Below are 25,552 nucleotides of genomic sequence, written 5' to 3'. Positions count from 1 at the left end.
CCCCCCCACCCCCCCCGCCCCTGTTGCGCCGCGTCGCCGGTCGCTGGCGCTGCTGGCACGCACCGCACCGTCCCCTCCCGTCCCGGGCGGACCCAAAAGGACCCCCGGAAACCACCCAGATCGCGGCGATTTTTCACTGGGAAGGGAAAAGCCCTCCCACGTTTTACGCCAGCTCGCCTGTTCCCCTGCCCCGCCTTCCCGTTTCGAGCTTCCGCCTCATTCCCTCCCTCTCCCTCTCTCTCGCTGTCACGCGCTAGCAGTCGTACACCAACCCGAGCTCCTCTCACCTCACGGGGAGAGGCCGCGAGAGAGGACGACGGCGAGGGAGGAGGCCGGGATAGGGTTAGGGTTTTTGGTCTAGCCCGGTGGGTGCTGATCCATGGACGGGGGTACGGCCCCGGTCGCGGAGGTGCTCTCGCCCGGTGAGGCCGACTGGCCCCCCGAGCTCCGCCTCCCGCCGCCGCCGCCTCCCGCGCCGGGGCGCCCGCGCGGCTGGGCGGCCCCCGCTCCCCACCTGCACCCGCAGCCTCCGCCTCCGGCCGCGGCGGTGGGGCCCAAGGTGGAGCAGCGGTCGCCGCCTCGCCACGCGGAGGGGGGTTTCGTCGACCAGCAGTTCCTCGGGTCGATCATGGGGCCCGCCGCGGCGGCCCCGCCCCAGCAGCAGCAGCCCGCGGCCGCCGCCGCGCCGGTGAAGAGGAAGAGGGGGAGGCCGCCGAAGAACAGGGACGGCGCGCCGCCGCCGGCGGCGGCGCCCGCGCCGGTGAAGCCCGTGAACAAGAAGGACGAGGAGGTGGTGTGCTTCATCTGCTTCGACGGGGGCGACCTCGTGGTCTGCGACCGGAGGTGTGTGCGCGTGTGACGTATCCCGGGACGGTAATGCAGGCTCGACTTTGTTTGCCCGTGCTAATAGGGTTGTCAATTGTGACTGTAGGGGTTGTCCCAAGGTGTACCATCCCGCGTGCATCAAGCGCGACGCGTCCTTCTTCCGGTCTCGGGGCAAGTGGGATTGCGGTGAGCTCTTCTCTTGGACTCCGGCTTCTCTGTGTTTAGTATAGACTCATTTCTTGGAGAGATACTGAGCAGTATTGCAAAATTAATGCTTAAGTAGATGTTGTTGTAGCACTTTGACATACCACGGTGTTTGAGATAATGCAAAGTCAAGATTGCTGTTGAAAAAATAGGAAGTGTTTGAAAGAAATAAATGCACGAGCTGGCACATATGGTAATTAATGTGTAAACTTCCACACTAAATAAATTAGCCATTTATGGTAATCCTGCCATCTCAGCCACCTCCAGCATGCAATTGGAAGATGATTTTATGTTACTGTGTAGATGGGCATAAGAGGGAAAAAAATAGCAGTGTAGCTTTTCCAGAAATATTCTTTGTTGGGGGTTGTATTTAGCGATGAAAACGGACGGGAACGGGCGGGAAAACCCCTTAACCATGTCTCGTACCATATTTTTCACCGAAAACGGGAGCGGGAGTGGGACAACCGGGAGCGGGACGGGAACCAGGATACACGGTTATATGAAAATGATCAAATACGGGCGGAAATATAACAAAAACGGCCGGGAACCGGGATCATACACCGGGACAACACGTTCCAAAACATGACTCAAGTCTATAGCACACACTACTGCTACTACACCTAGCACTCTAGCAGTCCTACTCCTGCATTGTACTGGGCACTTCCTGACTTGAGTCTTGCATTGTGCTGCTCCTGCATTGTGCAGTCTTGCAGCACGGTGGCACCAGCCACCAGGTGACCAGGAGGGTCAAGCGCCAACCACAGCAAGCAGCTAGCACTTGCCCTCTAGCGCTAGCAGCAACAGCAAGCCAGGCGGTTAGCAACAGGCCAACAACAAGCTAATAGAGGACGGAGGCGTGGGCCTTTGTCCTCTTGCTCCACTGCGCGACATCCTCAGCCGCTCAGAGTATGGGGGCCTCCTGCCTAGGGCACCGGCGAGTCAAGGATAGCAGCGTGGGTCTCATGCCCGGGCGTAGGCGCAGCAGGGCAGGGCCGGAGGGGTAGGCGAGGTGTGACGAGGCCTTCTGGGCTTGTTGGGCTGACCATTTGCTGAGGCTTGAGGGTTGGAATTTGTGATATTGGGCCTATCCTGTATAAACTGAAAACGGGATGAACATGGGTTCATCCTGGTTGAAAACTGGATCCCGCAAATACGGGCGGGATACCCCCTCACTTGTATCCCGTCCCGCTCCCGGTTATCCCCATCCTGTTTGCCGTCCCGTTTTTGGACTTTACCATCCCGTTTTCATATAGGGTAAAATATGGGATAAATATAGAAAAACGGGCGGGAGGGAACGGGATTTTGTCCGTCTGTTTTCATCCCTAGTTGTATTCGGCTTAAAACCAGAGTCAAAAGGGATTTGTTGTACTTGGATTGAGAGTGGAGTGAAGAATGCGTTCTTTTGGCATTATATCGTATCTGGGTTGGAGCTTGACAACAAAATCATCTTGTTTTGATGATTTTATGAGCACATTGATGGATTGTGCTTGTACAAATCGTTACAGTTCAAACGGCAGTATGCATATGCACTTATTTCTTGATGTTACCCATGACAGGTTGGCACATATGCAGCAGCTGCGAAAAGGCAGTACAATACATGTGCTATACCTGCACGTACTCCGTCTGCAAAGCGTGCATCAAACAAGGCAAATTCTTTGGTGTCAGAGGGAACAAGGGCTTCTGTGATACATGTTATGGTACAATATTGTTGATAGAATCCAAAGATGATGGTGCAAAGGTACCCTACTTTTAATCCTATGCTTTCCATTTCTTCAATAACAGAAGTGTTTTTGTACACAAACATATGTATGGAAAGAAAGTGAATTCCACTCTCAGTGAAAAAGTTAAAAAAATTGAGGAAATATCACTATTGGTACCAAGCTTTACTCTAAGCTTCATTTGGGTCCTTGTACTTTTAACTTATCCGATTTAGCCTTCAAACTGTGATGTATGGTTAATAGATACTTTCGGCTAGCAAGCTGACATGGCACCAAGTCATAAATTGGCACTGCAAAGTGTCGAAGACAGCCAGCCAGTCCATAAGTTGTTCGCATGCTGGAATCCAGATCATGACAGTTGATATGAGAGGATATGACATACACTGTTATTTAATTTCTTATACTGATCTCTGCTAGTGGGACATGCTTTTGCATTCAGATCCTTTATTATACTGCATATTTTTTTTTTGAAAAACTCGACACGGGCTTTGTTCTAAGAAGGTGTCGTGCTTCGAACGCGGGTCAGGACAGGAGTTTCAATGACTCCCGGGGTTCAACGCTCTAACCAGTCCACCGTGAGAAGCTTGGCATACTGCATCTTTTACGCTATTGTCCTATAAAACACCATGCCTTTTCCTGACATTTTTACATTTTATTGGTTCCAAATCTGCTATGGTCTTCTGTGCATATGCGGTTGGTAGCTTTTTCTTATTCAATATATGCACTGTAGTAGCATTAATTTGCAGGTATGGGTGGGCTTACTGGGTTTTAATTTACTGTAAAAAAAGATTTAGTGTTAGCTTGAAGGAATGAAGGATATATGTGGAGTAAAATAAATATTGACATCACCTTCAAAACTCAAAATGTCATATTATCTTGGCCTTTTTTTTACTTGGATGAACTAGATACTAAGTAATTTTTAGGAACTCGTGCCTTAACTAAATGGACACCGATCCAGACAAATTACACGACTGCATTGGCTAGTAAATTTGTAGGTATTCTTTTACTTTCGGCAGAAATCTGCCTGAAACAAGCAGTACTACTTTTTTGAGATATAAACGCTTTGAACAAGCAATAATTTGATCCTTGGTTTAGTTGCATAAATTGTTCTGCTGATCATCTTATGACACCCTTTTCAGGTTGGTGTTGATTTTGATGATAAAAATAGCTGGGAGTATCTTTTCAAGTTATATTGGTTGGATGTGAAAGGGAAACATTTATTAACATTGGAAGAGCTAATCAGTGCCAAGAGCCACTGGACTGTCCCTACTACTGCTTGTAGGAGAGAGAAAGAGGAATCATCTGATGATTTATATGATGCAAACGATGACGAAGATGCTAGTTTTGACATCTCTTCAAGGAAACGAAGACGGAATAATTCTTCAGGGAAAAGAGGACAGAAACGCAAGAAAGACAGTGGTACTACTGCAAGGAAGTGTGGAATCTCAATCAACAGTGCTGGAAGCTTACCGAATGGATCAAAAAATGAAGGGATGTCCTTGCCAGGTGTTACAGAATGGGCTTCAGCTGAGCTATTGGAATTCATTGGGCACATGAGAAATGGTGATAGTTCTTATATTTCCCAGTCTGATGTTCAGGCTCTTTTGCTTGAATATATAAAGCAAAATAATCTCCATGATCCTCGCAAAAAAAGTCAAGTTATCTGTGATTCAAGGCTTAGCAATTTGTTTAGAAAACCGCGTGTCGGTCATTTTGAGATGTTAAAGCTTTTGGAGACGCATTATCTTGTGAAACAGGCCCCAGCATTAAATGCAGATAGTCAAAGAGCAATTGATTCAGATTGTGCTGAAGCGGCCACTGAAGGATATAATGAGTTGACGGCTAAATTATGTTCTGATAAGAGGATGAAGGCTCATAAGAAGATTGAAAGAGAACTGACAACTAATCTTGAGGATTATGCAGCCATTGACATGCATAATATAAATTTAATTTACTTGCGTCGCAGTTTGATGGAGGATCTTATTGATGCTGCTGCTGCATTCTCTGACAAAATTGCTGGTGCTTTTGTGAGGATAAGAATTTCTGGTCTTGGCAACAAGCAAGATATGTACCGTCTAGTGAAAGTTCTTGGTAAGATTACCTACAGAGTGCAGACCTGAGCTGCTTAATTCTTATATAACCAGGGTTTGATTCTATATGCAGGTACACATAAGGTTGCTGAGCGATACAGTGTTGGTAAAAAGGCAACAGATTATGCTCTCGAGATATCAAATTTGGATAAAAAGGAGGTTATCACAATGGATACGATCTCTAATCAGGATTTCACAGAGGTAAAAAGAATAAGAAAACAAATCTGTGCTGAGGATGCAAGGAGATGCTGAATACCTAGTAGGCTAGTACTGTAATGAACATAACTGATTTGGAATTTTTGATATTGTTATACGTCGGTACCTTTTTGTTGGCTAATTAATTCAGTATATACTTTTTTGCACAAATCAGTTTTATTCCTTAAGATCAGTTTTATAGATAGCTTTGCAGTTTGTTTGTTTTAGATACAGAAAGTATCATAAATGCCTTCACAGTTTGTAACGGTTTTTAGGATATTCCGTATATTTAGACCTTTAAGGGGTACTTCAACAACGGAAATCATTACTCCAACTTAGAAATATACTGTTCTTTTTTGTTAGAAGTGCTGGTGAAGCTGATTTGGATCTTAATAAAATTAATACTAGCACAGGAATATCAGCATTTTGTGTTGAGTATCATGCTTTTTTAAACAACAGTTGTACAAAATCTGATCTGAGTTATTCCATTTCAATCTGATAAAGTACACAATGTTGTTCTTGAATCATATATGTTTGTTTTCTTAACAATGATGTGGTATACTGTTTGCATTCCTTAGAAGTTGCTGACAATTAGAATCACCCCATAGTGAATCTATTACTCATCTATTATATACATGCTGGACTATCTTTTTTTGCCATCGCAATTTATCTAGCTATTAAAATGCAATATTTCTGATTCTCATTATTAATGTTGCAGTAGAATAGTTTCTTGTTCTTTCTTCTCTCTAAACTGTAGATTTGCATGCCCTTGTGTAGGAGGAATGCAAGCGCTTACGTCAGAGTATGAAGTTTGGTCTAACCACCCGGTTAAAAGTGGTACTGCTGTGATTCAATATATGATAACACATCTGATTCCCATGTGTACCAAATTTACGTAGTCTGATATATCCTCTTTGCTTTTTAATAAATTCAGGGGGACATCTATGAGAAAGCTAAAATATTCCAATCTCTGCGATTTAAAGATGTAAGCAAAATCTATCAATGGCACATTGGCTGCATGCTGAAATTTGATTATTTCAGAGTAACCAGACATGCTTTGTTAAATTCTTTTCAGTGGTTGGAAAATGAGAAACAGAGGCTGAGCCATCTTCGTGATCGTGCTAGTGAAACTGGACGTCGAAAGGAATATCCTTTTCTTGTAGTAATGTGCTACTGTTATTTTTTTTTACTTCTTTCTGCCCCTTTCTTCCTGTGGACCAATTGTTTTGAATGTATCAAGTTCTCAGTTTTCTCTCACCATATTGCATGCTTAGTTGTGCATGCTTGACAGAGACAACCTTTTAATATCATCATGACAACTGTTATTTGGTATTTTGGTAAATTATTGATTCTGTTAGGACATTATTCAATCAAGACTTACATGGAAATTTACAATTTTCTTTATTGAAGTTTTAGTAAAACCTCTGTGAGAATATGCTTTTGTGGGTTTGCTAGGTACCTTAGGTTTCATACTAATCTGAAATTCTTTATTAAAGTTTCAGCAAAACCTCTGTGAGAATATGCTTTTATGGGTTTGCTAAGTACCTCGTTTTCATACTAATCTGAAAATTTCCAGCAATAAAATTTCAGAAAAACATTTTGAGAATATGCCTTAATGGGTTTTCTAGGTACCTTAGGTTTCATAATAATCTGAGAATGTTCTGCAATGAATTTTCAGAAACGATTTTCTTGCTTCCATTAGGATTTCCCTTCTTTTTCCTTCACTTTTTGCACATTTGAATGGGCCTTATTGACCGCTAGCTTTGTCAAGAACATACAATTTTGTCATTCTCTTTGAATTCTGACTTCTGAGGTACAACCTTTGCATATTCTTGACTACTCGAGTTTGTTAAAGGTTTGTTATCACAACAGCTTTTGACAAATACGGTTAATGTTTTATTGCACTGAGATGATACATCCGATAAAGCTCAAAGATTTTGTGCTACGGCCTTCTTTTGATTAACATTGTTTTGATGTCAGAATCTTGCTAGAAGATTGTGGCATGTTTGGTACGCTCGCCTGGCTTGCTTGACTCGCATTGCTAGCACTGGCGAGCCAATCTGGCTCTCCCACAAAAGCAAGGCAAAACCTTGCCTGCACAGGCCCTGAGACACCTCGCCCATGATCCAAATACTTGCTCCCCTTGCACAGTGAGGTGAGACGAGCCCCTCAGCAAAGAAACAAAACGATCCGTATGTCTTGTAATATATTTCATAGCCTTAGCCCTTAAGTGTCTTAAGGCTCGATTTTGCCTACGTCAATGATGATTGGCATGAACAAATGCTCTTTTTGATCATAATTTGTGATCCTTAACTGTATTATACATTGAGAGAGTGTGTAGAAAAGTTGCAGCTTTTGGACACTCCTGAAGAAAAAGCCCGCAGGATTAATGAAGTGCCTGAAGTACATGTTGATCCCCGCATGGCTCCAAATTATGAATCTGCTGAAGAACAGGATTATAAGAAAGCTGGTACTAAATCTAATCTACCCGAACTGTTCCTATTCTGTAAGGATGTGTTCTGGTTATATTGAACTTTTGCAAATTTGCTTGTTGATTTTGTATGCAGTTGATTGGACCATAAATAGGAATGGGTCATATCTAGGAAGAAAAGGATCAAAATCGGATTCTGTGGAAAATCATACACAAAAGTGCCTGGATGGAAGCAGTGACACAAGTAGTGTGCCAACAGAGGATGTGGGCCATAAATCTGGAGCAGGAAGCAACATTAATTTGAACAACACTGCAGTTGAGCCTGCAATGCTTGGAGTTGTATCAGATGACACCGAGCCAGAAAAAGTCTGGCACTACAAGGATCCTAAGGGAAATGTTCAGGGCCCATTTACTCTTTCGCAGCTATCCAAGTGGGTAACTTTTTTCCCACGCGACCTGAGAATATGGCTTACATTTGAGAGTGAGGAGAACTCACTTCTGTTGGCTGAAGTGCTCCAAAAACAGCAGACAGATTTCGTTCCGCATTCAGCAGTCCAATCTGGTGATAAATCAATATGGGTAAGCACTGGGCAAGATAGAATCAACTCAAATTTAGTTGCAAATAACTCTTCCTCCCCTATTGGTTATAACGTGGTGTATTCTTCTACATCATCTGGCCAGTTTGCTGAGGGTTCAGATCCTACAAAAGAAGATCCAAAGCCTCTGGCCGCAACTTTACCGTTGAGATCTCTGAAGGATGCTCACACTTTTCATGGTCAGGTCCAGCATCACGTTAGCTATTCGTCAACTATTCTATCTTCAGCAGGTTCAGATGTACCAACTAGCTCTCATGATGTGAGGGTCCCAAGAGAACTGGTTGGTGAATGGAACAGTTGTCGGGACAATGGCGATATGTGGAATCCAACCATAGCGCCCATGACTGATAGTTGCAAGAGTGATGTGGAGCAGCATCCTGATGGCAGTACTATGAAGGACCAATTGCAAACTGACTCTAAGAATAATTCGCATAAAGTCTCAGTTCGTACTCCACAACAATCTGAGAGGGACCCAGCAACTTCTCCTAGCACTTCAAGTCTGCTGGATTTCAAAGCCAAGAGCCAGCAGGAACGCGACTGGAGCTCAGCAATAAATACTGGCGCCCATGACCCTAAGTTATCTGTTGCTTTGGTAAAGCCAGAGAGCTGTTCTCCAACAAATCCTGTTGAAGACAGAGATTCGAGTTCTGCTTCTGCTGTGTCTATTCAGTCAGGTGCTCCTGTATGCCTTCCCCAACCAGTTCCATCTACATCTAACCCAAATTCAAGTGAGACTGAGGCAACCATGAATCAACATAAAGCATGCCGACCTGATGCGTTGAATGCACCATTTCATCAGCATCCTGAACCTAAAACTGGCCCATTGGTTTCCTCGAAGCCTCAAGATGTTGAGTGCGAGTATCCTAGTCCAACCCCAAAACTGGAGAGGAAGGAGACTTCCATGAACCAATCAGGATCAACATCAATAGCATCTGAAGATTTAGCTACAAAGACATGTGTCCACTCTTCAATGTCTTTTGTATCTGAACTATCTGGCCCACCTGCTAGTGAAATTGATAGCTTGCAATCACTCAAGGAAAGATCATGTCTAGAAAAAAGAAATTCAAGAGATAGGGAATCTATCACCCAAATGAAGCATGTGTTTGAAGAGACTACAGTAAAGAGAAACAGCAAACTGGTTAATCCTGTATCTGATGCTGAAGGGATTGCTGTATCAGATGTGTTGGAATCATTAACAGAACAAAGTTGTGAAAAATACAATACACGTGAAGCCGTGCCTTTAGAAAATTTTGTGCCAGCTTCAGCTGAGGAAGAACAACCGCAATGCTCTAGTCCTATTGCATTGTCACCTTGGGGTGAGCCAAGTTACTATCAGGGTGAAGCTGTTGATTCTGCTCTATGGGGGGTCCAAGATGACCCTAGTAATGACATGTGGTCAATGTCTTCACCAACACCTGCTCTCCAGCCTTCCTCAGGTTAAGAAAAATGCTTACCATCTTCTATGTTTGCTTCCTTAACAACTTTTGATCTTACAAAATCTTCTACAGGTCTTGGAGCTGATGGAAAAGATACTTCATGCATCATAGAGGAGGTGATAGCAGTTCAAGGAAATAGTGCTTTTGTTGAAACAGTACCAACACAAGGGGAGAAAAAGATGGAACAGGGAAATTCAAGTGCCACCACAGGTCCTGGAGTACCAGAAGAGGTAATGCTATTTCAAATATCTAACTGGAGTAAGCTTCCAACTTGATTCGTCTTTTGACTGGAGAAAAATCTTAATATGTTTTAACTAAGAACATAGTGCTTCTGATACTTTCAGGTAAAACCAAAACCAAGTGCTGCCTCAGGTCCATCTCTAGATGGGAGCACAAAAGCTTCAGGCTGGCAACCCTCAGGGTCATCTCTAGAGGGGAGCGCAAAAGCTTCAGGTTGGAGACCGCCAGCCTTATCGCTTGAGGGGGTTACTAATGATTCAGGTTCGCAACCATCATGTCCTTCTACTCAAGGGAGTGCAAAAGCTTCAGGTTGGCAGAGGTCAAGTTCATCTCCAGATGGGAGCAGAAAAGCCTCAGGTTGGCAAGCACCAGGTTCTTCTACAGAGGGCAGTGCAAAAGCTGCATGGCACCGATCAAGTACTTCACCAGAGGGAGGCAGAAAAGCTTCAGGTTGGCAACGGTCAGCTTCTTTCACTCAGGGAAGCACAAAAGCTTCAGGTTGGCAACCCTCAGGTTCTTCTACAGAGGGGTGTGCAAATGGTGATGGCTGGCAACGAACAAGTTCGTCTCCCGAGGGTACCAGAAAATCTTCAGGTTTGCATTGGTCAGGTCGTGAGAGATCAAAGGTTAATTCGACATCTGGTGCCAGCGAAAACCGTAAATCGTCAAGTCACCAAGCGACGACACCAACTGGGAGGCACTCTTTGGAAGTCCCAAAGAGACAGGGAAATGGCGACAAGAGTACTTCTGTCTGGGAAGAAGCTCTAGGAAACTCTAGGGAAGCATCAAAGAGGCAGGGAAGCAACGACAAGAACGCTGACTGGGGAGAGGCTATAGGAAGCAACAGGAGCTGGCATTCATCCTCTGGCAATGCCGGTCGGGGCAGCCAGGGGAGTCACCACCATGACAGACACTCCCATGGCAGCGAATCCCGGCGTGGCAGCTCAAACAACCCTCGGAGGTCTGACCATCGTCATGATTATGGCAATGGAGGGTCATCAAGATCATCGTCGAGAGGGCAACCCCAAAAGGGGGTCTGCAAATACTATCAGAATGGCAACTGCTGGAAGGGTTTCAAGTGCCAGTTCCAGCACCGTTGATCTCGGCGGTGGCAAAACGATGCGCAGTTGTGTCGTCGTGGTCACAATTTTGTATAGCCCCATATGATCACCCCGTAGTCAGTATAGGAGCGAGCTTATTAACCATGTTGGCACCACCAAAGTTGCCAGTAGTATATATCCATCAGAGCAGGAATATTGTTAAACTAGCATCTCAAGCTTACAGGGCCACTGATTTATATGGCTGTGGAGGTAGGTTCTCCGCTTTTGGAGGGTGAATCATTCTGCTCAGTTAAACCGAGTGGTTGGCATCCCAGTATGTGTTTCATCCTCAGCCAGAGGCCAAAGCATAAGCGAGCAGGTGTTAGCTGATTCTACGGCACCACGCTGCTGATCTCCGAACAGGCGTACAGCGGCGATAGTTTTGCAGTAGCAGCTTCTGGAGAGGGGCCGCCGCCCGCCGGTCGATGTGTCAACCAACTGGCCGACGAACTGCTTGCTGCGACACGACCTTCACAAATCGCAGCGCCTCGTCAGGGCGCACGGCACCTTCTGCGCGTGGCTGCCTCAGCGACGACGGTTTTGCTGCAGTCAGGGGAGACGTCGAGCGCCGCGGCCTAGTCTCCTTGCCACGCCATGTCGTCTGGCTTGCGCACCGTGACACCGCGCGTGCCGATACGGCCAGGCTCACGACGCCGCCCGCGCCCGGCCGGCGGCCACCCACCCACCCTCTCTCTACCTTGATCTCCAACGCCGCAGCCCGCAACGAACGCTAAGGCAGGGGCAGACACTGCCCCGTGCCCGGCAAAATAGTCACTAGAACAAGCGAGCACCATTTGTTTCTACAAGTCGTAAAAACACATTAGCACAGCGATCTCATGCGTATTCCTCTGACAGATCATCCCTTTATTTACTACAATTCTATAAGCGACGAACCGCGATCCCTGCAGTTATTTTGTCCTGGGCGTGCAGGGATAGAACACCGGGTAGTAGCTGTTCAGCTCAAGGTGGTCCAGAATTTGCTGGACAAGCGAGAGGTAGGAAGAGTGCCCGAAGACGAGCTCAGTGACATCAACCTGTATGTGTCAATTCAGGTAAGCAGATGCATTAAGAAATACGTTTTGTTGATCAGTTGGATGCCTAAGTGACGCTCACGTTTTCTACTCCAGGGACATCCACGGCCTGGATGCCAGCCAGACCTTGCGTGAGCAGGCTGCAAGGAAGCGGTTCATCAGTCATTGCCGGCACAGACTACAACAGCGGTCACGACTCATGAAAGGCTAGCATGAACGGGATTTACCTGGCGCGAAAAGTGATTCCGAGAATCCAGTCGTTTGTGGAGTAGACGTTCACGAATCTGCCGGCAACCATCTGCAAAGAGGCAAGGCCATGCAAAGAATGAAAGAACTGAGACGGTCGTCTCATCGTCTGGAGCAATCTTACATCGACAGAAATGGTGGTTTCTCAAGTAAGAAGCTTTAATCACTGCCTTGTTTGGAGCACGTAACGGAATTCACAGAGGAGGAACTGGAATGGAAAACAAGCTCAGACTCGTCGTACCTTCCTGGCAGGCTCCCACATCTCACCTTTAACCGAAACAGGAGCACCTATGAGCACAGCTCTCTCAACTATACCCTCTGTCCATCGCAAACATGTCAGCAGAGCAAGCTATAAACTGACTTGCAATGTTCCTAAAACAGAAAGCAACGTGCAGGCATTTACAGGTACCATTATTTCCCATGTGCGCTAACTCCTGCAAGCACTTGAACACAACACGTGCTCCTAGCGAAAACCCGACCAGAGTGACAGGCCTGGAATGGTTTTGGTAGCGGTGGGAATATTAGCTCCATGGGAGCAGCAAAATTGGTTTACTGAAGAAAGTACATTGTGGGCACAAGAACCTGCTTCCTTGCAATCCTTTGAGCAGAACATCAGCAAGCATTTTCGCAGCTTTATCTGACCTGGATGCACATACCAGATTAATCAAGCTGAAACATGAACTAGATATATCAATTGAACTTTGCACATTACAGGCATTCCATTATACGGGGCTAAATTTAAGAAACAATCAAAATTTCATAGTGCTCTTAAGTTAAAATATAATGGCATTCAGACACAGCTCAACAATTTACTTCGTATATAAAAGAGGAAGAACACCAAAATGATAATCAGAAAATGCTGGCCAATTAGAGTTCAAAGTGGCACCTGTCAATAGCCATGGTCCATTTGCTGTCGATAAATTCTGCAGCAGATACCAAGGTAGCAGGCCATGCAAATGCTGAAATGATACCACTTAACACAGTCTGCATTGCACCTTCCCTTATCAACTCCAGTGCAACTCCTGCAGTGATTACCAGATTGTTTTAATATAATGGTTAAATGCAATTTAAGTTATGTGTTCAAGTGAAAATTACTTGACGCTAGCCAATCCTGTATTGCCGTGCTGACGGCAATTACATGCTTGGACTCCCACTGCAGAACGTACCTGCCAATATCAATAAAAATTTCATCTATTCTATCCTCTAGTTATGCAAGGAGATCTTCAAAATAACTATGCATTGCAAGCAGCTTTTTTTCACAGATATAATAACCATGAGATGCTCACCTCGATCCATGTTATCTGGACTCTTTATTTGTTCAAAATGCGTTATGTTCAGCCATGTTTTTTTACTTATGTAATATGAAACTACATAAGAAATAGGTACCTCTCTAAGTTAGTTTTCCATCCTTCCCATGGCTTCGAATAATCCTCCTCCGTAAAAGCAAATCCAGAAACAAAGATGCCAACTGCTAGGCGCTGGAACAACAAAATCATCCATGAATATCTGATAATAAACTTCACTCATATTTTGTCATAAAAGACAATAGAGATGTCTTGCTATATGCCCTCTTAGACCATTTGAGCATCAAGCAAGTCATGCACATAGAAGTAGACCAAAAACTCACACCCTGGTTATGGTTCTCGCCGATGGTCTTGAACTCAAATTCTTTAACATTCCCAATTCTTTTGGCCATTTTGGTCCCAGTCAACCCAGCTCCAGCAGCTGATTTCAAAATTAAGATGATGATTAATTGCCACTCATGATAAAAAACCTTCTGAATTAATGCCAGTTCAATAAGAGTAAATAAGCAACATGTTTATTCACTACATTCCTAAATTGAACCGAATCACTAGTAGTACTACTATATTTTCACTAATCACTAATCAGTAAGTGGTACCTAATCTAGGGGGTAAGAATCAAGAGAACATAATGTGAAATGAGCAAGTATCGCCAGAATTATGGTACTAAGAGTCTAAGACAACATTCATGCTCACCTCCAAACGATGCTGCAACCGCTACAGAGCCAGCAGTGTGCCCAGCAGCAGTAGCTATAGCAGCAAAACCGCTAGCTCCGATTACAGGTACAAGTGTATGCAACGTTGGAACTAGAGCAGTGAACCCTGCAGCAATCGCTGGAGCTGCTAAACCTGTCGGATTAGCAGGAAAAGTCATCAGATTTGAGCACATAGATCAGTACAAAACCGATCGATATCTAACATTTCAAATGGTTCCTAGGACTTCATGTGAATTCATACCCCCAGATATAGCCATCAATGTTCCTCCTGTCAGCGCGGCTGCGCCGATGATCCCGCCGCGCTTCCAGTTCTCCCATCTGCTGCTCGGCGACGAATTCTCACGTGACTGCTCTTCCTCCTTTGCTGCAGCCATAGCAGAGCAAGCAACCATTATCTCGACAGCTTCCTACAATGTATCAAGATGTCCGATGATCACAAAGCCGTACTCGACGGGATGCAACATTGTTATCTTGCATGGTGCAAAGGTGAAAGGACTGACCATCTTGTTCCACTTGACGTCGAGCCACGTGGCGAGCAGCCGCAGCGCGACGCGGTGGCGGGCGTCGTAGCCCTTGGTGACGCGAGGGGACCCCATGCCCTCCTCGGCCATGTTCACGTCGGCGACGCACGCCGAGAGGAGCATGTACAGAACCGCCATCTTCCGGTAGTCCTTGGCGCGCGTCGACGCCGGGTCGTCGTCGGGGCCGCAGCTCCCCGGTTTGAGCGCCTCGGCCGCTGACTCGACGATGCTGCTCTCCAGGCCCATTGCCATCGCGTCGACGGCCTTGGCGAGCGCCAGCTCCTGGTCGGACCTCTCGGACCGGGCCTTCTCGTCGTCGTCTTCGTCCTCGACGACCTTACGAAGAAACTGCACCCACGGCAAGAGGACGCATGGTTCTAAGATATGCAATTGTGTTCGAGGTGAATTCAAGACGGAATCTTTTATTTGGCATGCGTTTCGTTGGGTGCGTACGGCGCCAATGTGGTGCTTGGGATCGGAGGACGCGGCCGTCTTCTCCACCCCGGCCCAGGCCTTGGGGTCGATCTCAAGAAACCTACAAGAAATAGATGAGAATGCCAGCATTCGAGCACGCATTAATTGTGGAATGGAGAAGCCATGATCGTCGGATCATCACCTGAGGACGGGTCGGAGGAGGCCGCGGGACTCGTGGGTCCAGAGGTCGCGGGCGTCGGGCTCGACGGCTGAGGCCGGGTCGGGGTGGGGCTGCTCGTCGTTGAGGCCGTGGGAGCCGAGGAGGACGGTCTGGTGGGTCTGCGCCTGGCGGAGCGCGAGCGCCAGGAGCGCCCCCGCCGCGTACCGCTGCGTCTGGCCCAGCGTCGACGACGCGGCCATCGCCACAGACCGGTGGGGGACCCGATCGCCGGTGCGCGCGGGCGGCCGGGGCTGTTGGTGGGTGGCTGGCTGCTCGGTTCGGCAGGAGACGTGGCGCGCGCGGGCGATCGATCCACCCTGTGTGTCGTCGTCGTCTTCGTCCGTGGTAAATCCTCTCCGCCTCTCCGGTTGGGTTGACACGGGCGCCGCGCGGTTTCGGTGCCCGTGGGCCCCCTGCAGTCGCAGAATGGACAAAGAATGCGCGGGCGATCCACGGGCTCAGCCCAGCGACATATTTTGTGCTGCACTTAAGGACGCCGGGAATTCGGCCCTCTACGACTGTTCAGCCCTAAGAAATGTGGGCTGCATATGGTCATCCTTGGTTGGGCTGCCTTCGGCCTGGCCCGCTCGTGGAATAATCAATCCATCAAACCGCGCTTATGGGCCAGATAAGTACGGTTCAAAAGCCAAGAAAAAAAAACTCAATCTCAAAAAAAAAAAACACTCGAGTGGTAGTTCTGGCTGCTGCACTTGCATCAATCGACAATCGTGGCAGCAGGAGAAGTTTTGGAAGTAGCGTCCAAAGATGTTCGACTGTTCAAACGGGATCGTTGTCCCACACCCACCAGGCCACCAACCAAATCTGCTTGTCCGTTCCCACACTCCTGGTCCTAATCAGCGGTCAAACAAGAGCCAAATTGCTCGGTGCCATGGAAATTTTGATGAGTTAGCTTGTATGCTACAAAATTTTACGAATTTCCATCTGAACCTACGATTGATTCCCTCAGTATCATTCTATCCAGTTATTTATCCATGTAGGGCGGATGGGCTAAATCCTGCACCGTCCAATCCCATTTTCTACATTTCACCCGCCGTTTCCGTATTTACGCACAAATATAGAAACGGGATGGGAAGCGGGAGAGGGTCTATCCCGCCCATTTTTCGGGATCCCATTTTTAGCCGGGATGAACCTGTATTTATCATGTATTTGATAAATCCAGGATAGACTTAATATGCATTAGTATGTGTTGATAGCAGTTAGCACGCGAGTTCGTGAACCGCAAGCGCACGGATCATCGTAGTTTTTCCTTTAGAGTATTCCATCCAAGGTTTATCATCCGTGGATCGATAACGAACTGACTAGGGTTCTCTATCTAGCTCAACGAATCTAATCAAGCATAGATTGCATATGAGAGCAAACTTGATATAAAGATTAATAGCATGAGTAAAAGTAGATCTCATCCACAGATATATACGATAACACCACCAAGGGTAGCAAGAGCCTATCGTCTTCTAGTTGTAGTTCTAGCTAATAATCAAGCACAACATGCATCTCATCCAAAGCATTCTTTAAACTACTACCTCCGGTCAACCTCCTGAAAACCCCCACCTTACACGGAAGCAGATCCCGTCACGATCCCCACTATCAGCGCAGGTAGTTTAAGGGTACGAACATAGATGAACATGTCTAGCTATCATGAAGGATCAACTCACTAGATCTAATCACCATGATTACATAAAGCAAGCTATGTAGTCTAACCATGAATTAGACTAAGGAATAGGCATATTCATGATAGATAGAAGAGTATAAAAAGAGGCATTGAGTCGCTAAAGATCGGATAACATGAAGAACATTGCTCATGTAATAGATGTATTTAGATCATCACCTCTGAGTATATACCATTGATGATCACAACTAGCTCCTGAACTCCACCATGGCACAACCGCGCAGAGAGGCCATGATGGTTAGGGTCGGCTTAAGCCATCTCCTAGACAACTTCAAAGACTTGCAGGGGTCTTTCGCTCCCTCTTTTGTCCTGGTTGAAATTTCCAACCGGGACAAAAGGATTAGACCCCGCTGCGATATTTCTAGCCATTTTAACCGGGACTAGAAAGGGATCTTTAGTCCTGGTTGGTGTTTACAACAAACACCAACCGGGACTAAAGCTACTTTTTTCACGGGTCTAATATTAATCGGGATAAAAGGGGTTGGATGGAAGATCATCACTACCAGTGTACCAGAGCAAGGGAACGTGTCCGGCCACGAGCCATATAGCTTCACTGAACACTCCGTCGTCGCTTCCGCTGAGTACAGACGAGCGAGAGGAACTCGACTTGGGAGCAGATCTCGCCGTCACATCCAATCCCAGCTATACCGAACTGCACGCACGCCAGTACTAGTACCATTAAAGTTTAACTTCAGTCACAAGGCGAAGGGAAGAAAGAACTCCATACTTTTCTTTCCCAAAAGGAAAGTAGTCTATGTTACTTTCAGAGATCAGAGAAAAGACAAACTGGCACTGTGGCACCTCACACAATATCTCCTTTTTTTTTTTTGAAACTGAGCCTCACACAGTTCGGCCCCGGCAGATCCCAGCGAGTGACGTCGCGGGTGCGGCAGCCACACGTATGGACCACGCACTGAGCACTCCGATGGCTACGGCGACGGCGACGGCAACGGCGATCTCGTGGGGCCTGGGGTTCCGGGGTAACCGGCCGATGAGCTCCACCAGAACGCCGTCACATCGCGGCCGGTGACCGAACCAACCATATCACTAACGTCGTCGGCGGCTCCCAGCTGATTGACCTTCCCTTTCAGCCGGTTAATGTATGTCCACCTCGGCAAACATCAGCTCATCAGCATCTATCTACAATAAAATATCAGTCCACTCCATTGAGTTACCTACTACTCTCTCCGTTCTCTCCGTTCCAAATTACAAGTCATTCCAACTTTCTTGTCAAACCATTTTATGTTTGATCAAAATTATAGGAAGGACCACAAAGGTTGATGGCACCGAATAGATATACTATGAAAATATATTTAATGAAGAAACTAATGGTACTTATTAATGTTAGTATTTTATTATATAAATTTGATCAAATTTGGGATGCTTTGACTCTCCAAAGAAGTTGGAATGAGCAACGGAGGGAGTACATCTTTGGTTCTTTACTATGAAAAACTAAAATGCTTTCTTATGCCTCAAAATTAGGGATACAATGCAAGTTGGTACCTAGCTAGCAGGTTCTAGGTCGCAAGGTTCATTTTCATTTAACATCTGGATCTGTGTTCATCTGTATGAGTTTTGAGTCTATAAAATGGCCTATAGGAGTAAAAAAAACTGTCCCAGCTCACACAACAATTTGATGCCAGTTCGTAATGAGCTTTTCATTCACCATCCAGTTCGTTCACCTAGCAGCTTGGTGTTTGTATATGCTATCAAAGAAAAATAGACGATCCACTCGTACTTAATTAAGCACAACTTGAAAGCTCAACAACTTTCGTTCCCTTGAATCCTACTATCTAGTCCTGATTCCAACACAACTGGGAGGGTTTCTCAGTTTCCAATCGATTCCTTTTTACACTGAAAAAATATATTTATGATGCTGCTACGTTATACGCATATTTATCTGTACTTTTATCTGCTACACTATCAGGAGTTCAGCAGTTTTATCTCATAGGACGTATAGAAAGATTACCAATTTGGGTCCAGTCCATAATAAATTGATAAGAGCAGTGTTCAATCTTGTTTAACGAATCTCCTCTTAACATAGCTAGTCTCATCATTTTGATGACTTTAGGGCATCCAAAATTTTAAAACTAGTTAGTTTACTTAGTTAATGTGTCATTATTAACGTTTAGCTAGTTAGTTATTGGTGGAGTTGTTGGTTTATGAAACTAGAAGGGATATGCTGCAATTTTTCCCGGCGACAATGGAGATTTGAGAGCGATGCGCATATTATTAAGAGACAGTCCCTTTCTAATCTCTGCTCTGTGATGTCGATGATTGATCCTGACGAAATCATCACCTCACGCATCACCATCTTTGCAGTTTGCACAAAATGGGACGGAACGTTCTTATCTTCAATTCTACCACTCAATTTGAATTGAAGGAAGCCATGTTGTTGCTGATCAGCATCACTTACTTCGATCAATCTCCTCAGCACCCACTTTCTTCGAATATAATCTTTGAGGGGTATGCATGAGCATCGCCTTTCGTTATGGTTGGATCACCTCTATTGTCACCTAGCTTACCCCCACATATATCAATCATGCTAAGTTTTTTTTTTCACCATTTCCACTATTTTTTTCATCATTCCATGCTAAATGAGGATGATAATGAGGTGCATTAGTCAAAAGTTACATATAGCAGCAAGCACTAACTAATCTTTTTTTCAAGAAACTAACCACTAGGTAATGGCATGATTCATGTAAAGACTATGAAAGCTATTGGTGTGCAGCCTAGTTCTAGTCTTCTACTACGTCGCTATAGATATCTGAGTTATACATGTTGATAGTGATATTTTCTGCATGTCCTCCTCAAGACTTGATTAATGATCTTGTGCTGCAGAGGATAATTAGGAGTGTCACGGTTATATCCATTTCGTAAACAGATAATGTTGGTTGAATCACCTCGATCCGTACGTATTTTGGTTCAGCTACTCTGACCACGTTCTCAACCAAGCCCTATAATATGGATGACTGAATATTTAAGAGCATCTGCATGACCCGCAAAAACAAAACTTGAAAAAGAATAGCAGTGGGCCGCTTATGGATGATGAAACCTTATTTGAAGAACCATTCAGCTTGGAACGACTGAATGGTACAGGAAGGGACGAAGGGTTAAACTTGTGCAACTTTTTAGCCGAAAATGTGCTGCACGCACGCACGCACACATCAGAGCGCAGCGAATTTGGTCTTTTCTTGTTTGAGAATTGTTGTCGTGTGTGTCCATGGGCCATTCCTTCCAAATCTTGCGAAAATAGACAGATGGGAAAAAGGTTGCTGCATGCACCAGCAAAAAGTAAGTACTAAGCAGACAAATAAATAGACAACAATGCCGTTGCTGTTCATCGCGGCCAATATCTGCGTTTGGTGGTCAAAATCATATGCTGCTACTTTGAGCTGTGCATGGTTAGACCGGTTGTTTCCCCTACCTCTAAACTAGTGCAACTGCACAATGACAAGCTTGACTGAAAAGCTAAATTAGGTGTAACTGTGTAACACCAATCTACTCAGATAGAAAGTTTGACATCAAAGGTTCCTTTTTTGGTGAGCAGCAAGTGAATAACACCGGAGAAATAATGTTCGATCCAATCTAGTGGAAAAGAGGGCCAACCATTAGCTAGCATAGATTTCCAACTTCCTCGCATGTTTGTGCTTGTATACTAGCTAGTGATTGACGTTAGCATGACGACGACATGGCTTTCTCAAAATTGCCAGATTTAGTAGTTAGTACGTATTGGGAAGCTTTCTTATGGTAGAACCTGCTGATCGATTCGGGTTTAAATCTCCTACTTGGTACGTACAGGTGCTCTCATTTACAGCTAATTGAGACGCTTGTGATGAATAGTGCGCGCGCGTGTTCATTGGACGATTGTCAAACTCTGTTTCACAAAAGGAAAAAAAAACAAACCACCTCAGATGTTCATATATAGCATGCACGGACTAATATAAGAAAAATGGGGACAAAATTTTGTATGTGGACAAAAGGGGACAAAGAAATAAGCACTGATTAAGTTTTACATGAAAATCCACGAAAAGCTGCCCAGCATTCTTTTTATACAATTTGAGTTCTTATGGCCGCACTTCGATCCTTACTTCCTTATACACTAGGCATGCAGCGGCTATCCATGAGCAAGAATTCCCTTATTGCCCTACAGTACCAGGTATGATGGTTTTATAACGAGAAAGGAAAAAAAACACAAAAAAGCCACCAGACTCCTCCCCGGCCGGGATCAGCAACAGCATATACGCACGCATGCATGCTAACCACAGTTGCCGCGTACACACACGCTACGCCTGTCAGTAGAGGGGGCAGTTGAGCCGGGGCGTGGGCACGGCGTAGAGCCTCGTGGCGCGCGGCGCGGTGAGCCCGAAGATGTCGCCCATGTCGAGCTCCGAGGGCTTCATGCCGTCGGGCAGCGACCAGCTGAAGCCGTGCGCGAGCTGCGCCACGGCGAGCTCCAGCGCGTAGAGGCCCAGCGCCATCCCGGGGCAGGAGCGGCGGCCGGACCCGAAGGGCAGGAACTCGAAGCAGCCGCCCTTGAAGTCGAGCCCGGCGGCTTCGCCCTCCGGCGCGAACCGCGACGGCCGGAAGACGTCGGCGTCCTTCCACGAGCCGCGGTCGCGGCCGATGGCCCAGACGTTGATCATGACGCGGGAGCCCTTGGGCACGGAGTAGCCGCCGACGACGCAGTCCTCGGCGGTCTCGTGGAGGAGCAGCGGGATCGGCGGGTGCAGCCGGAGCGTCTCCTTGATGACGCACCGGAGGAAGGGGAGCTTGTCGAGGTCCGACTCGCTCACGTTCCGGTCGTAGCCAACCACGTCGGCGAGCTCCTGCTGCAGGCGCCGGAGGTCGTCCGGGCTGTGCATCATCTCCGCCATCGCCCACTCGATCGCCGAAGCCACCGTCTCCGTCCCGCCAAACATCACGTCCTGCATCCACCATCCGCCATGAACACCCACGTCACATCACATCATTATATTAATTTGGCATAGTATAATGTTTGCAGCAGCAGCAGGTAAAGAGAGAACACTTTTCAGACGAATTCAAAATAACATGGTTGATCGAATAACAATTACAACGTCTTAGTACGTACTATAACACAATACTACCTCGATCTCTTTAAATATAATGATATACAGGTTGTCCTAAATTAAACATCATATTTAAGAATAGAGGGAGTACTACTCTATTTAGTGGGATTTGTTCGTGACGATTTCCTATTCGCGTCTTTCGTTAAAATATACCATCAAAAATTAATGTAATCATAATGATGATGAACTATCATATTTTGATGATATATATCCATCATATCAGACTTAATGATGGAAACTTACCAGATACACAATTGCACACAGGATCAAAAGTTACAAAGCCGTGATGGTTTTTTCTACTCTTATTGGTGGTTAATTTACGTCTGCACACCTGCAACACTATTATTTTACCTTTGACCTTAAGGAAACAGAGCGATTGGTGCTAGCAAGATAGGGGAGCGGTTGCAGCTGTCAGGCCATGATAGATGGCTAGATGCTTTTTACTTTGGAAGGCGACACGCATCAAGGTGACCAAAGCTAATCTAACATACTCCGTGTGTAACAAGGTTATAAAAAGATGCGTCCAAAAAGTGACATGGATAGTCTCCAATGGTTGGCTCTTGCTTGGAAGCTTTCGTGTTGATTTTTCCACAGCGCTGAAGAGGAATCATAGTATGGGTTTGAAGCAGTAGGCACAGAAAGGTGTCCGGTTCAAACTTGTGCTTGCGACAAGTATCACCATCTTTTTTATAGAAAAGTACTAGGAATACACATATGGTACACATGCTATGACTCGAGGCTGTCACTGTTTAGACTTGGACAACGTTTTTTAAAAAAGCAAACTAGACGGAAGAATTAATAATAATTCATGCATCATGCATGAACCATTCAAAATTGTCAAACCATATATTTATGCGGTTATTCCTCACAAAAAGGTTATACACGTATACTTCGATGAAAGTGACAGAAAAGCGGCTAGCTATTGGTGCCGGTCCACCTACGTGGCTACGTATTTGCGTTCCCACAACACGAAAGAAAATATTCTGAAAGAAAAAGAGATGGTTCGTTCGGAATACTATATAGCATCGGCATCGAGAAGGGGGAACACGTCGTGATCGAGCTTTGCTTGCCCAAGCTATCTAGTTGTTGTTTCAAGCGAGCTCAGAACCAAACAGCGAATGAAACTGATGAACAAAGATGTCTTTGGCTTGTTTTCAAATTTTCAAAAGCTGGATTGGTATATTCCATACAGAAACAAGACATGTTCTAGCTGGCCGGCAATGCTATGTCACTGGATATATTGGTGCTTCGATGATGCGGTGGGACCGGTAGGTGAGTGCAAGGGCATGCTTGGCACGTTGTTAAACAAATGGCATGCTTGGCACGTTGTTAAACAATGGCATGCTAGATCCGGATAGGCACAGGTTCGTCACGATTTCTCGGGCGGGTGAGCCACAATCATGACTCGCCGTATTTTTGTCACTTTACATCTAGACTTCTATACATCTTTGCCAAACATTGCCTAATATATGACAAAAAAGACTATGTAGGAGTAATACAGTACTAGTAGTAGTGGCCCAAAGTTCAAACATGTCCTAAAAGTCAACGCGTCTCTCATGTCGTAATATAATTTTTTTTAAATGGTAGTAAATCGGTTACCCTGGTAGGTAGATTGCATATTTGCTGTTTCTTGGCATGCATGGTCTGGCAATCGATCAACACCTATAATTCACTGCCAAAAATCTAGCCTGGATCCTGCATGGGCCTCTTATAAGTACACTCTATATGTATATATTAGCATGATGGATGGAGATCACACCTACTGTATATATGTAGGTCCCACTAATGCTATTCGGAATCAAGCGATGAGATGAATCATAGTAGATCGATAAGAGAATTACGGATAGGTGTAAGATTCACTGGTTGGATGAATATTACAAAAGAGAAATGAGTGGTTAAGATAGGCTATGGGGTCACAAGTGTAAGTGGAGCTGCTTCTCCTAATCGGATCTTATGGATGGCATAGCTCCCAAAATAATCTGTATGCTGAATTCAGAAGGACTTATTTTTCATGATAGGACCAACTGTCCTACAGGTTAACTGTCCTACAGGAGTACAGGTTGTTAGTGTGCTCGCTAGTCGCGGAACACGTTGTTACCGTTTTCATGCCCTACACACACCTCAGGATTCAGGATCTCGAGCACGTTCAATACCGATTGAATTAATGACCGTGATTAGTGTGACAGCGGGTCAGAGGACGAGTATACTACGTACCATGATGATTGCCTTGATGTTGTCCCGGGTGAGGCGGAGCGTGCTCTGCAGGTCGTCCACGTCGCCGCCGGCGGCGGACTTGTTGGCCGGCTTGGCCTCGGCGAGGAAGGCGAGCATGTCGTCCACCATGTCGGCGTCGGCGTCGTCGGGGCTCTTCCCCCGCTTCATGTGCTCGTCGATGATCTTGTCGATAAAGCGGTCCAGCGCGGCGCGGGCGGCGCGGAGGCGGCGGTTGATGCCCTGCGGGTCCATCCAGCTCAGCCAGGGGATGAAGTCACCGATGTTGAATGCCCCGAAGAGCTTGGAGAACTCCTGGAGGATGGCGATGAACTCGTCCTGGCCCCCGCCGTCGCGGGTGCCGAACGCGGCGCGGAAGATGACGTTCTTGGTGAGGTTGAAGATGAGCTCGCCCAGGTTCACGGCCTCGCCGCCGCTGGACGCCACGGCGCGGACCAGCGCCGCCGCCTCGTCGCGCACGGCCACCCACGTCTCGGCGCGCCGCCGGCTGAAGAGCTTCATCACGCACAGCTTGCGCATCTGGCGCCAGAAGGGCCCGTAGTGCGCGAACGCCATGTCGGCGCGGTCGTAGGTCAGGTACGCGATGGCGATGGTCGCCGGCCGGTTCGAGAACGCGCCGTCCTGCACCTGCAGCACCTCGCGCGCGTATTCCGGCGTCGACACGGCGAACGCGTGCAGCCGGCCCAGCCGGAGGTGGAGGAGCCCGCCGTACTGCTCGGCCAGCGCCGCCAGGCCGCGGTGGGTCAGCTGGTCCATCATCGTCATGTTCCCGATGATCGGCAGGGGCTTCGGGCCCGGCGGCAGCGGCCCCTTGCCTCGCCGCCGGAGCTGCAGGAGCACGAAGGCCACCAAGGCCAGCAACGCCCAGCTCAGAGGGTCCTGGAGCCACTCCATGGCGATCTTGGGCACGGCCACCGCCATGATCGGCGACACCTTTTTTTTGTTTCTCCTTTTCGTTTGGGGTTTTAGATAGCGGCGCGGTGGTAGTAGAACAGAACGCTCTTGGAGTAGAGCTGAGGAGAAATGGGGAGGCGCGGGGTTTATATATAGCTGGAGGAGTAGGTGAGGGAGGCTTTGAGAAGATTAGGTTGAGAGATTTGTGACTAATATAATGAGGATATGAACTCATTTTTCTACATTTTTATTCTTTAATTTTTTTCATCATTGAAAAAAATGGGTTATGTATTGGTATGCCTTCCCTGATCATGAGAAAGCGATGTGGTAGTAGGAGGACATGACGATACAGTTGACAGCGAGAA

The 25,552-nt window shown here is 46.4% G+C and overlaps 3 protein-coding genes across 4 annotated transcripts; 1 reads left to right on the top strand and 2 right to left on the bottom strand.

Moving 5' to 3' along the window:
- Positions 1-79: 79 nt before the first annotated feature.
- LOC101770944 (zinc finger CCCH domain-containing protein 44) lies at positions 80-11,104 on the top strand. 2 transcript variants are annotated; one of them, XM_004982572.3, is made up of 13 exons: positions 80-843; positions 932-1,011; positions 2,586-2,767; positions 3,887-4,838; positions 4,911-5,038; positions 5,810-5,869; positions 5,967-6,017; positions 6,108-6,178; positions 7,357-7,502; positions 7,600-8,042; positions 8,145-9,495; positions 9,568-9,725; positions 9,840-11,104. In XM_004982572.3, the coding sequence occupies exons 1-13, from the start codon at positions 380-382 to the stop codon at positions 10,833-10,835; spliced, it is 5,082 nt and encodes a 1,693-aa protein (XP_004982629.1). In that variant the 5' UTR covers positions 80-379; the 3' UTR covers positions 10,836-11,104. The 2 variants fall into 2 exon arrangements, with proteins under 2 accessions (XP_004982629.1, XP_004982628.1); XM_004982571.3 differs by having other exon boundaries at positions 81-843; positions 7,600-9,495.
- A 393-nt stretch (positions 11,105-11,497) lies between these two features.
- Positions 11,498-15,484, bottom strand: LOC101770533 (transmembrane and coiled-coil domain-containing protein 4). Its single transcript, XM_004982570.2, has 15 exons — positions 15,267-15,484; positions 15,104-15,185; positions 14,630-14,998; positions 14,371-14,536; positions 14,110-14,262; positions 13,740-13,837; positions 13,499-13,590; positions 13,208-13,278; positions 12,999-13,134; positions 12,695-12,754; positions 12,522-12,604; positions 12,354-12,430; positions 12,094-12,164; positions 11,949-12,006; positions 11,498-11,869 (listed from the first exon to the last, which is right to left on the bottom strand). The coding sequence occupies exons 1-15, from the start codon at positions 15,482-15,484 to the stop codon at positions 11,744-11,746; spliced, it is 1,860 nt and encodes a 619-aa protein (XP_004982627.1). The 3' UTR covers positions 11,498-11,743.
- Positions 15,485-20,944: 5,460 nt separating this feature from the next.
- Positions 20,945-25,316, bottom strand: LOC101770139 (cytochrome P450 84A1). The gene is made up of 2 exons (XM_004982569.3): positions 24,276-25,316; positions 20,945-21,899 (listed from the first exon to the last, which is right to left on the bottom strand). Exons 1-2 carry the CDS (start codon positions 25,212-25,214, stop codon positions 21,267-21,269), a joined length of 1,572 nt encoding a protein of 523 aa, XP_004982626.1. The 5' UTR covers positions 25,215-25,316; the 3' UTR covers positions 20,945-21,266.
- Between the last annotated feature and the right edge of the window lie 236 nt (positions 25,317-25,552).

The sequence above is a fragment of the Setaria italica genome, chromosome IX (genome assembly GCF_000263155.2).
Source record: "Setaria italica strain Yugu1 chromosome IX, Setaria_italica_v2.0, whole genome shotgun sequence".
NCBI lineage: Eukaryota > Viridiplantae > Streptophyta > Magnoliopsida > Poales > Poaceae > Setaria > Setaria italica.
This window is presented reverse-complemented; position numbering and strand designations above follow the sequence as displayed.